Below are 15,799 nucleotides of genomic sequence, written 5' to 3'. Positions count from 1 at the left end.
TGGCTTCACAAATGCTTGATTCAACAATGTTTGTTTACACTTGTGCAATATATATATATATTGCACAAGTGTAAACAAACATTGTAAAACACCTATTTTTAAATAAAGTTGAATCTAAAAATAATTTTAAAAGTGCATAAGTATCAATAACCATCTTAAAACACCCATTTATGAATAAAGTTGAATCTAAAAAAATTTACATGAATAAAAACGTGCACAAGTATGAAGACGCATCTCAAACTGCATTTTTTTATTTTTTTTAACCTGAAATTACAAACAAAAAAATTATAAAGATTGCTCAAAGTAATTTAAACATTGAACACGTTGTTCGACTTCACTCTTTGCCTCCTTCCTCCATCCCTGTCAGGAGCAAGTTGTAACCATCTTGTAATATAGTTTTCCACCTCTTTATCAGTGGAGCTCTTTGTATGGGCATTTGTCCTCACTGCATCTGTAAACGGCAAACAATATTCAAAAATTGATAGTTATACTTTTTGTTGCGCAACAAAGTACAGAAAAAATTGTGATTGTTACAAACAAGTACAACCTGCATATGACTTTATATTTTATTTTTATAAGCATAACAGAAAAAACAATACTTGAATACTGCGTAGCAAAAAAAATATATTCATATGAAAATAGTCTTACACAATGTATGTACTGGAATGTATATATAAAATCAACTCACCGACTACAACAGTCCTGAGGGCCAAAGCACGAAATGCCACTTTTTGGTTTGCACCACTCCAGTTAATTTTTTTAGCCAAGGAGTTCACCAAAAGCTTTCCCAGGATACACCACACTGCTTCTTTAGTAGAAAACCCACCAATAATTCCAAAATGGGTTACCTTCGGGGAAAAAAACACACAAAATGAAACATCAATACAGCCAAAATAACAATACAACAATAACTGAGTCTCAATCAAATTATAATCCATACATTACAAGACTAATTGTGTGGGAAAATGCAAGGACTGTAACTTACCAACTTCTTCATTTGTTCTGGCTGATCCTTTATTTGATTGTCAAGCCTTTCCAGATCAGATAAATCTGACAACGGGAGGTTGAATGTGCTGATGTCTGGAAGTTCATCACTCTGGGACTGAGCACTGTTGTGTGTTTGCTGATTCTTCAGAATGATGGCGAGTTGTTGCTTGATGACCTCTTGTGCTTTTAAAACTTCAGTCAGCAGGGCTGCAAAAAAAAACAAAAATAATAAATGAGCATACATGACCTTGAAGCTTGTTTGTTGTAACGTGTTTGGATATTTAGTCAGTTAAATCTTAAAATGTTCCCACTGGACAGCCACCCAAAGAAAAGATGATCATGAAGTTGTGCATACTTACAAACACTGCAACATGTTCTGTCTCCATCTCCAACTGCACTGGTGCATGAACTTAAATTATTCCTAGTGGTGTTAGGACTTGCAATACCAGCTGTGTGTCTGGATTGAGTTCTGAGGGGTTCAACCATAGTCTGTGCTGGGGATGGTGTTTGGAGAGCTGCAAAAACTTCTGAATGATCCTCAATTCTGAGTCTCTTGCTTGCAAAGTAATTCTCTTCATCATTATCACAAGAGTTGTGTCTTTTATTTCCACTGATTTGTTGATTATGAGCATTGTCATCACTAGTCTTAGAGTTAGGAGTTTGCAAAGACTTCAAAATCCGAGCAACACTTGCCCTTGCCTTTTTTTGAATGTTAGAATTCACAGTATAAAACTCATAGTTTTCAGACATGACTGGGCTTGGCAACTTCAATGATCTTTTCGTGGTCTGTCAAAACAAAAGCACATAAACAATGTTTAGATTTGTTAAAATCAATGCATAAATACATTTCAGGAAACCCCAGAAATAAACATGATCTCTTGAGCACAAGGCAGGCGTAAAGAGCCAGAAGATAGATAAGTACCCAGCAGTCCGTGGCTTGCAATAGCCCATTAACACCTCAGACAATAACATTACTATTCACGTTTTCATTATAAAACACTGACACTACTCTTTTGTCTTTGTGCAGAACAACTGATGTGCTGTGAACTGCACAAAACTTGTACTTTTGTTTTCCTTATATTTAAATTTGAATCTTTTTATAGGCAAATCAGGATCTACCATATTTTTCAGAACTGTAAACAGAGGCCAATAAACCAATCATTAACCGAAAATTACAATTTAACATTGTGAATAATGTTTTAAAATAGTACATCACAGAGTCAGCATTCTACTTTATACTTCTACAGCATTTATTAATCTTAATTAATGTAATAATCTCAACATCTACTAATGCTTTAGTCAAATCAAAAGTTGTATTTGTTGACATTAGTAAATGCCCTGTGAAGCAACATGAACAAATAATGATCAGCTGTATTTTTATTAACTAAAGTAAGCAAATAGTACAGTAACAAATGCATTGCTCATGGTTAGTTACCAAATAAAGTTATTAAACACATTAACAATTTAACATTGTGAGTAAAGTTTTAAAATAACAATTAATTTAGATAAGAACTACATTTACTAGTGCTAACAGAGCCAAATAGTATATACTGACTTTTTATTGCTTAAAAGTATTTAAGGCAAGTTATTTTAAGACACATGACTGAAATAATCATTTTATGTAACTAAACAGTTACAATTTAACATTGTGAATAATGTTTTAAAATAGAGAGGTCCAGTGTCAACACTCTACCATTTTACTTTTAAGTTTGCTCAGAAAAAAAACATTTAACACGTTTAGTAGTGTCGTTAACAGAGCTAAATAGTATATGAACTGTTGTATATGAAAGCATGCTTTCTACAAATACATTCATCTAAAAATGTTAAACTAGAAACAGTTACAACTTAACTGTAAATAATGTTTTTTAAAGCAAGACACTCGTAGTTCGATCGAATATACAACACACATTTAATTACTAGTGTTAACTGAGTCGAATTGCATGTTCTTTTTTATTTATTTTTTTACTTCAAATCGGTTTCTTAAATTAACTTAAACAGCTTAAAGTTAGCGATTACAATTTCACATTGTGAATAATGTTATACAATAGCAAGTCAGTATCAACAGTAAATCAAGTAGTCGCCTTACCTTTGCGATTGAAATCCAACGTCGAAATATTGTCGAACTGATATGAAACCGAATCTCTTAAAGCATCTTCTTCCATTCAGTGACCGTCATCCAATCAGTATCCGCTACGGAAATACGTCATCGTTACGCAAGATTTGAAATTTGCCGTGTATCGTTCTTCTAGGTCAGCTAAATGCCATAGGCCTATATTATAATTATAACTTGAATAAATATTTATATTAAATAAAGGGATTACACAAAATATAATATGGCACTTACCGAGTTCGTTTTAAAGCCGTCACTGAAAAAACAAAGTTGCCTATGTGTGGGTGTGGCAACAGTTTTATTTTTAAAATAACTGTTTTTCTTGTATTAATGAGCACTCCTATCACTGCATATTTCCGTGGACGTACAAGCAGCTGTTATAATAATAATAATAATGATGATGATGATAATAATAATAAAAATAATAATAATAATACATTTTATTTATAATGCACATTACATTTTAAAGAAAATCTCAAAGTGCTGTTATGTGGTTCGCTGCAGTCTCACGCGTGCTGCTTACATCCGATAGTCCCTTTCAGAGTGTCTGCTACATAAAATACTTGAAAATAAAACCTCAGCGATGCTTTCCCATTTTGTCTTCCCATATTCATATGTCTTGGTTTTGTTGTCATCCAAAGCAGTTACAATTAATGAGACCCCTCCCACTGCAGTGAGCAACGAAACACCTGATGGTTGCATGCATGTTTAAAGGTGTCATGAGTGGGATTTTTAAAAATATATATACTGTTGTGTGGTTTTTATATTCAAAAACATCATAACTAATAAATAATAGACTATTTACTACACTGGTTTTGAGGCTCTCTCCTAAACACTGGGTTTTGATGGGCGTGTCACTGGAGACTTAGAAGTAACCGCAGACGGCTAGGATTGGATAAGATTTGCATATTTAATGAGCTTCAGCTCCTGTCAGTTCTCATGAGGGAGGGATTGTTTTGAAAGCAGCAACCGAAATAATCCTCTCAGAGGGCTCTTAAAACTTATTTATAAGACAAACACAATGATTTATCTCTCATCTCTCATCACCCGCACGCATGCTCTTTAAATATCAAGTCAAGAGAGTGAACAACGTAGATCAATAAATGAATGTTATTTCACTATTTAAAGGAAGTGTATGTAAGATTGTGGCCAAAACTAGACCGCAATCACTTTCAAATGACTGTAGAGTGGTTGCCCGATATGCTGCAGGAACGTTTATAGATCTGCAGCTGCGGTAACTAGAGATCTGGCAACCCAAACACTACTGACTTTGTGATTGGTCGATAGGTGAAGGGTGGAGCTTCAGGCCAAAACACAACATCAACATCAGCTGAGGGCTGCAACAACAACTTTTAAAAGAGAATATCCTGGCCGGACTACTGTTGTCAGTGATAGAAGTATTTGAAATGAACATGATTTCTTAATGTCTAGTGACATATCAGGGCCATTTTATGATTCATTGAAATATATTTCTTACATACAGTTCGTTTAAGAGTCACCGGCCTGCCGAACTGCTTATGTTTTGGTAGCCCGTCTGGAAAACACACAGCCCTGGGACGTTGGGCGTTGCGAGCCCTGGCCCATAACACAACATGTCCGATCTGATCTGATCTGCTCTGATCCCGAATCGCAATGAACCAACAAATAAAGGATTCTCCAGCCTGTGACAGCGTGCTGAGGTATGTTCTGTTAGACACGTACACATAATCAACACGATCTGTAACAATGCAATACTGTCGCATATAAAAGCATGTTTTACTCACATTAGTGCGCTGCACCATTCCTGTCGGATCCGATAGAGAAGCACAGCGTTGTGTTTTAATCTCAATATGTCTGCAAATCCAGCTCCACCTGTGTCTATCTTGCTATCTTCTCACACACTCTTTCTTTCTCTCACACACACAGACTCACACATACACTTTCTCTCTCACACACTCTTTCTCTCTCTCCCTCTCTCTCTCTCTCTCTCTCTCTCTCTCTCTCTCTCTCTCTCTCTCTCGCTCACACACACACACACACAAAGACTGTATTCGAGGAGTTTTGTGGTTAAAATTAATATAAATTTATCCTATATATATATGCATTTCATGAGAACCATGACACCTTCTGAAGCTGAGTGTGATTTTTCTGACCTGGACATGCTTTTGTGAGTTTCTTGTATGAATTTGGTAAGGGTGTAATGCATGTAGGCCTAATGTAGCTGGTCCATTAGCAGCCTCTCGAAGGGCAAATATGCATCATAAATCTTGCATATCCATGCACTTACACAGAACATCATGTCCTGTGTGTGTGTGTGAGAGCCTGTTTATGTGGTTTATGAGGCTTGTGTGTGTGCGTGTGTGTGTGTGTGTGTGTGTGTGTGTGTGTGCAGGGCCGGCCCGTGGCACAGGGCGGAATAGGCAAATGCTAGGGCACCACTCGTCCATAGGGGCGCCAAAATGAGTGATTTTTCCGGTTTTATTACTGCAACTTTTTATTAATATTAATTCGAAATATTACCCCAAAAAAACCTTAAACAAATCCCCAGACTCTTCCCAGACCACCGCATCATTCTCCTCCTGTGCTTTAGTGTGTCCGACATTGAACGCGCGATCAGATTAACGTTGGGAATTTGTTGTCGCGTCGCCTCTCATCTAACAGACAGGAATGCTTTCGCTTTTAATGTGCTTGTTCGCTCGCGCCAGTGAAAGTTGGAAAGTTGCCTAATTATGACGGATGGCCAATGTGTCAAAAAGACCGAAGCCCTCTGATAGCTACAGGAATATAAAGGAATAAGGGGATAAAGACAGAGGTAAAGTGATGAAATGAATGAACAGTTTATCTAAATGCATTATCTAAATATGAATGTTTGCTAATTAATTCTAGTTATTTTTATCTTAAACTTTATGTAAGCGACTGTTCTGGGTGATCAGAATCTGTAAAAAATCACGTCAATTGTTTATAAACATATATATTTTTTAATAGCCTAATGTTTTTACTCAGTTGTGCAATTGTAAGGGGATGTATGGCGTTTGTAAAATGTATTTTCTGAAATTAGTAATGATATTTATATACAGGTTTATAATTTGTATATTTATAATTTATTTATAACTAAAAATAAAATAAAATGCACAATAAATATAAACATTTCTTAAAAAGTTTAATTCATGGTGAAAACATGAGCATGCATAGTTTAGTGGAGGATATATGTATACACACATTTTTGTATGTGTGTGTGTGTGTGTGTGTGTGTGTGTGTGTGTGTGTGTGTGTGTGTGTGTGTGTGTGTGTGTGTGTGTGTGTGTGTGTGTGTGTGTGTGTGTGTGTGTGTGTGAAATAAAACCCATTTATCCTGACCTGCAGTGTCATTATCAGATGTGAGAGGGATATCATGATGGATTCTGAGTGTGGCATTGATGCAGAAGTCCTGATGCTCCGTGTGAATGGAGTCAGATATTGCCAGAAGGTCAGAGGTCAAGCCGCAAATGCATTGAATGGACGCTGAGTTTCTTCTTGTGTCTGTGTTCCTTTACTCCAGGGAATGATGTTTAATGTGTGCTTGACGATTCTGCCACAGAAACGTCTGTTTCTTGCAATGCACCTGATAAAGCGAAATGAAAGCAGGTGAGAAGCAGCACGACTGGATCTGAGTTTCCCTTCATTCTTTGTGGTTTTGATGGATTTATGTGTCGAGGGAGAAGCTGAGCTGAAATGAAAGTGCTTTTGGATGTTAGTTTTGAGTGCAGAACAGATGAGGAGATCCTCAGAGAGACGCTGTAGCAAACACATCATGTGTCTGCATCTATGAGTGTATCATGAATCCATCTTCCACACTGTGTTTTTGTATTATGCTGAATCATTCGCTACACCTGTTTTTATGGGAAATAAATAAAATAAGAATATATTGATAATGATAATGCAGAGCCATGGGGGGAGCTAGAAGGTCCAACGACACCCTAACTCTAGGCCTCAGATCCACAGAGCTGGAGAAGGTCAAGCTCAACCCATGATTAGCTGAATGTCATCTGGAATCTCTTGGTCTCACAGGCTCCAAATCACAAGTGTGCCGTTACAAACAAACTCCATAAGGGGGCGTCACACCATCGCTTATGTGTAACCAACTTTGTGTGTGTGTGTGTGTGTGTGTGAGAGAGAGAGAGAGAGAGAGAGAGAGAGAGAGAGAGAGAGAGAGAGAGAGAGAGAGAGAGAGAGAGAGAGAGAGAGAGAGAGAGAGAGAAAATTTAGGTTTAGGATTTTTCTTTAATTAATGTATTGAAAAGTGTAAACCAGCTGTATAATGTTTTATAATTGATTATATTATTCTTTAAAACAAAACAACTGAAGACTGTGATTCATGAGTTTTAAACAGAAGAAAGTGCAACAATATATTGGGATGTCACCTTGACCTATAAAACTTTTAATACTATTAAAAATGAAAAGGAGAAGTCCCGCACACTATCAACTCGCAATTAAAAAGATTTATTGTTTCATTGCAACGTTTCGATCTTTCGATCTTCCTCAGGCATGAAAAAAATACTATTAAAAACAAATTCTAATAACGATTAAAATCCAATTATTTTTGTCTGTTTTCAATATAAAAGTACTGTTGGTTTTGTCATTATATATAGGCCAATGGTTACTATGGTTGGTTAAATAGTGTAGTTAAAATATATTTATAATTATGTTTTATGATTAGTATTAGTATTTACATTTTATGATTATTAATAGTATTTAGTATTTCCATTTTATTGTCTCCCTTAGGAGAAATGTATCCCTTAGGAGATTGTTTTATATTCTTTAAAACGAAACACACACACACACACACACACACACACACACACACAAATATATATGTCGTTTATATATAATTACTATAGTTAAATGGTGTAGTTAAAAGCTCTTTAAGTCTTTGCCACTGAACAGATAAACTACAATTCCCATAATGCACTAAAATTCGCCAACAACTTCCCAGGAAGCGTTTAATACTGACCGCTGCCAACATGGATACAACGAAACAGCAAACCAGAGTCTCATGAATTACGTTTTATTCACTGAAATCGTATTTCCAATCATATGAAGAAAACCCCGCGTTCTCTATAGAAATCTTCACGGAAGCGCGTGACTGTTTGCGTTGTTTTTAGCACCGCAGCTAAGCTAAGCTAACTCACCTGTATTTGTGATGTGAGCTAGTAAACAGTCTGTTAACGAGGATGTACACTTTATTATCGGGTCTGTACAAATATATGTTCCAAAAGGACGAGTACTGTGTCTTGATCCTTGGTCTGGACAATGCAGGGAAAACGGTAAGACCAATTATTTGCTCACTTTCAGTCGATAAAACCAGTTTTGCTTTAGTAACATTTTGGGCTTATGATACACTACAACCTTGCCTCGGTAGTCAGCTTGGAAAGTGCTGTCTAAGTAGGGTGCAACGGATTTTAAAGGGATATTTCACCCACAAATTGTACAGTTTTTCTCAGTCGCTTTGGTATATCTCTCATATCAGAATTGAAATTCTCAAAACTACCTGATCAATCTTTACATCATTGTGTCCCCTGTGCACATCGAAAAAGCAGTTTCTCATTTCTTTGAACAAGTTGCAAATGCTTTGGTACATCCATGCAAATTATCATGTACAATTCTCTGCTGTTTCCTACATCAGTCTCCGTTGAATAGTCTCACCCCACACAGCATTTAGGCATTAGTTCATAGCATAAGTCTTTACTTTCAAAATGATTGAACTAGTTGTCATTATATGTCAAGCATATTTCTATACATTTCCATTAGACATTTTTTCTAAAGATATTTGTTGTGATATGGATGAGAGTGTGTGGCCCAACAGACAGGAACATCAGGAGGTGTAGGAAGACTGCACTGTAATTCCTACAGCACTGAACAGTTTTCCATTAGGAGATTGTCCAATGCTGTTAAATCTATCCATCTTAAAAGTGCATCCATCCATCATAAAAGTGCATCTATCATCTTAAGTGTAATAAAGGCCTTCTAAAGCGAAGCCATTTGTGTAAAATATCCATATTTAACATGTTAAAAAAAGAGATTATGTAAATCTTTCCAGTACCTGACCAATTAAGACTAACACTTAACAATTCTATTCGTTTTTCGTTTCATATATAATTATAAACTATGTATACTGTGCTAGACTAACTGAGACTTGTTCCAGCTCTTGCCTGCCGTTGCCTCTTGTCTGTCTCTGATTGCTTCTATTTCTTTGGGGGACCGTAGCATCCTGGTCTAGTCTAAAATATGAGCCTAATATTCTTTCTAGTTAGGACACACACTACGGTTTGACACTTTTTTTTTTTGCGTATTTCATTCCTAGACTAATTTTGGATTCTCAAATATGCAGTTTAGTTTTGGCAGCTCATATTTTTGAGACAAATCTGTTTTTTCTTGAATATTATAGACCTTTCTGGAACAAACCAAAACAAAATTCAGCAAAAACTACAAGGGCATGAACCTTTCGAAGATCACGACTACAGTCGGCCTCAACAGTGAGTAATTATGCTGTGAAACTGAATAAACACATACAGGTAAAGCTGTGGTTTTACTTGTTTTTTCTGTCTCGTTCAGTCGGGACCATTGATGTGGGAAAAGCTCGCCTGATGTTTTGGGATCTTGGAGGACAAGAAGAACTGCAGTCTTTGTGGGATAAGGTGACCTGTCTTCACTAAATGCAGTTATTGAAGATTTATGCATTGTGAACACATTGAGCGGTCTCTATATAAAACAACCAGAGAAGACAGGAATGCCACATTTACCGTGTTTTACCTGTTTTAGTACTATGCTGAATCTCACGGCGTCATCTACGTCATCGACTCCACCGATGAGGAGCGCTTGGGCGAGTCAAAGAATGCTTTCGGTGAGTTCTGGTGACACAAACATGTTGTTTAACTGTTTAAAGCAGCACCAGGTAACTTTTCAACCTTCATAATATATTTTCAAGACTCTTGTGATGATAAATCGACTTACAATAGGTTGAATGACACGTCTGCCATAGCCTGATGGGGTCTGTATCGTTTTTAATCGTACTTTTAAACTTCGGGTTTCGGGTAGTAACCCGAGAACAAAAAGAGCTACAAAATTCGACTGCTTTACGGCATATACGTCACTTCCACCAACACACACACTTCCTTACATTCAGACGTGCGAGCCCAACTTTGTTCGCCGGATAATATAGTCATATCTGAAGCAGCACAGACACATAAGAAAGAAAAGGTTTTGTTGGAGGAAAGCAATAAGAGGAAACGAGAGAGTGATGGGATTAAAGGCAGGACGAGGATCAACATGTGACCAGCGTTTGCTCGTCGGCGTGAGCTGAAGGAGGCGTGCCCGACCGATGCTGTCCTGCTTGTTACGGTGATTACCGACCACTCAAACACTGAACTGAAGGATCATATAGATTCTGGAAAACGCTAACCAATAGACTACTATAATGACGCTGGCTTGTAAACGTGAGCATCGTGATTATTTGGCGTTTGAAAAAAATCAAACCCATGAAATGATATTCATATGACATGCTGAAGCATAAGCCACTGACTGTACCTGGGATGAAAACATTTCACACGCGCCGCCAGAAGAACAGCTGCATGTGAACTCCTCCTGCAGTGTTCAGGGGAACTGTTAGCGCTGCACCGACCCGCGGGACGCTTTTATGAAGTTATTTGGCCCGCTCCGCACCACTGGATATATTTTTACAACCCGCCGCGCACCCGCGACCATTAAATAGACATACGGGGTCCGCGGGTTATGAGACGACCCGCGCATCACTAGCTCAGGGCTATCATGTCCACAAATGCACGCGCGATGGCATCCCCTGATGTAGGAGGACAGAGCTTACGACAGTAGTTGAGGACATTATTTTTGTGTAACTGTAGGGGGACCCCGAGAGCAAAAGTTACCCAGTGCTGCTTTAACTTCAGCAGGAGAGATGCTCACACATCTTTCGATCGTTTTTTTTCTATTTTATTTTTATTTAATATTTTATTTTGTAAAAAAAAATTCATTACTATTTTATTTATTTATTTTTATGTTAGAAACGGGGAGAGTCAATAGATATATTTTATTTATTTTAAAAACGGAGTCATGTTTTTATATTACTTTTTTATTTTATCATTTTTATTGTATTTTTTATTGTATTTTATTCATACGCTTTTTTTATTTTAAATTTTTTTATTTAATATTTAATTTTTTAATTGTATTCCATTTTTTAATTAATATATTTATTTGTATTATTTTTGTATGTAAGAAACAGGGAGAGTTATAATCTTTTTTAATTTTATACTATAACTTTTTTACATTTATTTTATTTCTTTTTAATTACTATTTTTATTTGAATATTTTTATTGTATTTTTTTATGTTAGAAATGGAGAGTCATGATCTTTTTTAACTTACGTATTTATTTTATATAATTTTTTAATTTAATTCATTTTCTAAGTCGGGAGCGTCATAATCTTTTTCAATAAAAATGTTTTATTCCTCATTGATTCTATTATTCTTGTGTTTATTTCCGTGAAGCTGCTTTGAAACGATCTCTATTGTATAAAGCCCTATAGAAATAAATCTGACTTGACTTTCTAATTGGCTGGAACTTGGGCAGTTTATACCAAAAGTAAACTAACTTCATGTTCCCATCATTCAGAGAAAATGATCAGCAGTGAAGTTCTGGAAGGAGTTCCTCTTCTGGTGCTGGCAAACAAACAGGACGTTGAGGTAAGAAGTGTGTGTGCAAATACAGAACTGAAAGTGATCATGTATTGCTATCTCTAGAGCCCCGTTTCCACCGAAATTACCTGGAACAATTTATCCCAGGAACTCTTTTTTTTCTTCCCCTCAGACCTACTGCTGTCTGTGTTTCGAATGTGGTCTAAAGTGCCTTGAAGACTTTCCAGAGCCCACTGGATGTTGTCATTCGCAAAAAAGTTTAATTTTAATTAACCATGTTATCGGTCGTATTTCTTAAATTTTTTGACGGTCTTCGACTTCTCGTTTGTACTCGGTCTTGTCTTGGTCTCAGACTAAAAGGACTCGGGAATTTGTTTCAAGACCACAACTCTTATATTACTAAACTGCCAGAGCATTGCCTGATTTATTCATTAACATCATTAATGTGACTGTATGTTAAACTTAATGCTTCAGATGCCTTCAATGACTTTTCTTATTGTATTTATTTATTGTGCAGACCGATTCAGAAATTAATGAGGGATTTTGTAAAAAATGTCACCAAAATGAATGCAAATGCTCACAAATAATTCAAGTACTTTTTATATTATAACGTGATATTATAACATAACTTGCTCACAAGAGAAAGAGAGCTGTTTTCACTAGGGATGCACCGAATATTCGGCAACCGAAATTATTCGGCCGAAAATAGCCAAAAAAAGCACTTTCGGCATTCGGCCGAATAAGTAAAAAGGCCGAATAATTTTGGCCGAACAATGACGTTTTTAATGACGCGATCAAAAAGTAACCCACGTAGAGTGAGAGCTGCGTGCTTTATGCAGCAAACATGTCAGCAGTGTGGAAGCACTGTTTAGTGCTGAAATTTAGTGCTCATGTCATCGATGAGAAGAGGAACCGACTTTCATGTGAGAAAGCAGAGAAGCTACTTTTCATAAAGAAGAACCTGCCACTTTTCCTGAAGAAGTAGGCTAAGTAGGCTTATGTCTAAGACAGTTATTTATTTGTTGTGGGTTCATCCACATTTTTTGCACTATTCAATGCACATTTGTTGTTGTAGACATACAGAGTTACACTCTTTCAGCAGTCAGTTATAGGCCTAACATAGGCTATTCAAGAAGGGGGGCTTCTAAGATGGCCAAATAAAAATATATTTTTTATTTTACTAATTATTTATTTTAAGTTATGTTGTGCTTAGTTTGTATAATATCTGCTGGAATGTTAAAAAAAAATCCAGTGTTAAATAAATATTTTGAAATTGTATTTTTGTTATTTGATTTATTTCTCTGAAAAGCAACACAAAATAGTAAAAAGCAAATTTTTACTATTTAATTATTGTAATGGTAAAAAAAAATTGCCAAATAAATGGAAAAAATGCGAAACACCGCGTTCGGTATTCGGCCTTCGGTCTTCGGCCAAGCATTTCATTATTATTCGGTTTCGGCTTCGGCCAAGAATTTCATTTCGGTGCATCCCTAGTTTTCACTAATTTGAGCATGACTGCAAACGTGATATTACGTTAAATATTCAATATTCAATCATTTATTTTAAAGCCTCAACATTATTTATGCATTTGTAATTTACCAATTCAGATGCATCTTCTGTATCCCCGCTGCAGTTCAAAGATTTTTTGTTTGTTAATGATTTCATTTGATTGGTAACCATTCTATATAGTCTATATTTATTGATCAAAAATAAGTAATTTCTCAGGTGGTAATGTTGGTCTTGGTCTCGGATTAGGTGGTCTTGACAGCAGCACTAAATACTGGTCTTGTGTTCCTCAGAACTGTCTGTCTGTCCCCGACATTAAGACGGCCTTCAGTGACTGCGCTCCCAAAATCGGGAAGAGGGACTGCTTGGTGCAGCCCTGCTGTGCTTTATCAGGGTACGTCTGGCCTCGCTCCACTCGTTTATTATTCAGTGGAAACCCTGCTGTGTTCAAGCAGGAAAGATGAAGTTATGAGCAATACCTTTTGTTATGAGGTTAAAGGGGATACTTTTATAACCCTTTATCATTTAAAAGTATTTCATATGGAGAGGCGTATTCCTTTTTAATTAAAAATTTTTTTTCTATTTATTATATATATTTTTTATTTAATGAATTTTTTTTAATGACTATTTGTCTTTGTTAGAAACGGGGAGAGTCATATTCCTTTTTTATTTTATAATTTTTTTTATTTAATATTTTATTTTTTTATTTTATTTCTTAAAGCTCCACTGTGTGATATTTTCCCCCATCTAGCGGTGTAAAGCTATATGACCATCCAGTGAATAATAGTTTCTGTTCCTCTCAATTCCAATTGCGTTTTAACTCCTACGGTGGCCGATTTAGTCCAAGATTAACATGGCTTCCTGTTCGACCTTGTTCATGATTGCCATCGAGTGTTAAACCGTGAAAGGCAAAGCTTGAATTTACGGGTATGTCCCTCTTTGGCTAATGTACTTTCAAGATAAAGGGGCAACAGGGCGACCGGCAGTCGAACCCCTCACCCGTATGTATTTTCAATGGCATATTATAAACTTACGAGAATACTTTATTACTTGAAAGAAGTAAATATACATTAATGAGCACATATATGTTTGAAAGAACTGTTTTTTTTAGCTAAGAATAAACTAAAAAAGTTACACAGTGTAGCTTTAATTACTATTTGTTTATTTATATGTTAGAAAGGGGGAGAGTCATATTCCTTTTTAATTTTATTATTTTTGTAATTATTTAAAAAAATATATATTATTATGTTTATTGTATTTTTTATTTCATTTTAGAAATGGGAAGAGTCTGATGCCTGATCGAAGCTTTTTCAGGTTTTTACTTATCAAGCGAGCGCACGTTATCACTTCGAGAAAAACAGAAAATAAAAATATTTACAGATGACTATGTAGCGAAAATAATGCAGTGGGAGCCATTTATGTTAAATATGTGTGATTATATGTGTAAACCAACACAGTTTTTTACAGTGTATTACATATTGATATTTTGATGTCAATTTAAAACAACCCAACATTGTAAATATTGCAGTGGTTTTAATTACATCGCTACGTTTCCTTCATGTCAGGCCAGTTTTGCATCTGGTCTTTCACAATTTGAATTTTTGAGAGCATTAGGATATATATTTGAGAAGAATCTCTGCAAAAATGCTGACACTGTACTCTGTACTGGATCTCAGTAACGATCACAGAAGTGGATGTGGCATTTCAAGTTTTTTTCTCCACAAAAAAATACTATATCTAGGTAAAAAAGGCAGGTTTTTTTGGTATGTTAGTGCATGTAATGTCAGATCAAAACTGTACTGTGTAACTCTTGACTGGTTTTTGATCGTGTGTGTGTGTGTGTGTGTGTGTGTGTGTGTGTGTTCTTGTGTTTTTCAGGCAGGGGGTGAATGACGGCATTGAGTGGATGGTCAAATGTGTGATCCGGAACATTCACCGCCCACCCAGACAAAAAGACATCACATAGAACATTAATGTGTGTGTGTGTGTGTGTGTGTGTGTGTGTGTGTGTGTGTGTGTGTGTGTGTGTGTGTGTGTGTGTAGTGTTTTCTGTACATGCATAGATGATGCAGTTATTCTGAGGACATGTAAGTTATGGTATTATATTTGGATAAATCCTCCAGAGTTTGATATCCATGCTGTGACGACATTGCTGAACCGACACCTTCAGTCTTGATTTCGGATGCTTTTAGCTTCTCTGCAGAAACTTTCTTTTTTCAATCACCCCCCTAGTAGTTCCTAAACATGACGAAGACATTCCTCATACAGAATTTCATGGGATATTGTTTTGTTTTTAAGACCCAGACCTTATTTCTAATTACTAACCAATTATATAATAAACAGCAGAGATGGAAAACAAAGCACTTGTGTCCCGGTTTAATTTGCACGACAGATGTTTTCCCAACCCTTACAAATCCGGGAAATGCCTTTTTCTATCAGGACTCGCTTTTATTGATCTTTCTCTCGTCTAAGCTCAATGCATTTTGCATGAAGGCATCAGAGAATCGATACGCACCGCTCATGCTATGAATGTT

General features: G+C 36.2%; 2 protein-coding genes across 4 annotated transcripts; one reads left to right on the top strand and one right to left on the bottom strand.

The window, feature by feature from the left end:
- Positions 1-216: 216 nt before the first annotated feature.
- Positions 217-5,076, bottom strand: LOC137093407 (uncharacterized). Of its 3 annotated transcripts, XM_067458222.1 has the most exons (6): positions 4,861-5,076; positions 3,074-3,177; positions 1,347-1,773; positions 986-1,194; positions 689-848; positions 217-451 (listed from the first exon to the last, which is right to left on the bottom strand). In XM_067458222.1, exons 3-6 carry the CDS (start codon positions 1,735-1,737, stop codon positions 309-311), a joined length of 903 nt encoding a protein of 300 aa, XP_067314323.1. In that variant the 5' UTR covers positions 1,738-1,773; positions 3,074-3,177; positions 4,861-5,076; the 3' UTR covers positions 217-308. The 3 variants fall into 3 exon arrangements, with proteins under 3 accessions (XP_067314323.1, XP_067314322.1, XP_067314324.1); XM_067458221.1 differs by lacking the exon at positions 4,861-5,076 and having other exon boundaries at positions 3,074-3,439; XM_067458223.1 differs by lacking the exons at positions 3,074-3,177; positions 4,861-5,076 and having other exon boundaries at positions 1,347-2,136.
- A 2,953-nt stretch (positions 5,077-8,029) lies between these two features.
- On the top strand, positions 8,030-15,625 carry arfrp1 (ADP-ribosylation factor related protein 1). Its single transcript, XM_067458220.1, has 7 exons — positions 8,030-8,379; positions 9,501-9,588; positions 9,668-9,750; positions 9,875-9,956; positions 11,737-11,807; positions 13,559-13,659; positions 15,144-15,625. Exons 1-7 carry the CDS (start codon positions 8,287-8,289, stop codon positions 15,229-15,231), a joined length of 606 nt encoding a protein of 201 aa, XP_067314321.1. The 5' UTR covers positions 8,030-8,286; the 3' UTR covers positions 15,232-15,625.
- The last annotated feature ends 174 nt before the right edge of the window (positions 15,626-15,799 follow it).

This window comes from Pseudorasbora parva, chromosome 12 (assembly GCF_024679245.1).
Source record: "Pseudorasbora parva isolate DD20220531a chromosome 12, ASM2467924v1, whole genome shotgun sequence".
Lineage (NCBI taxonomy): Eukaryota > Metazoa > Chordata > Actinopteri > Cypriniformes > Gobionidae > Pseudorasbora > Pseudorasbora parva.
The sequence above is the reverse complement of the archived record's forward strand: the minus strand, read 5'-3'. Positions and strand labels throughout refer to the sequence as shown.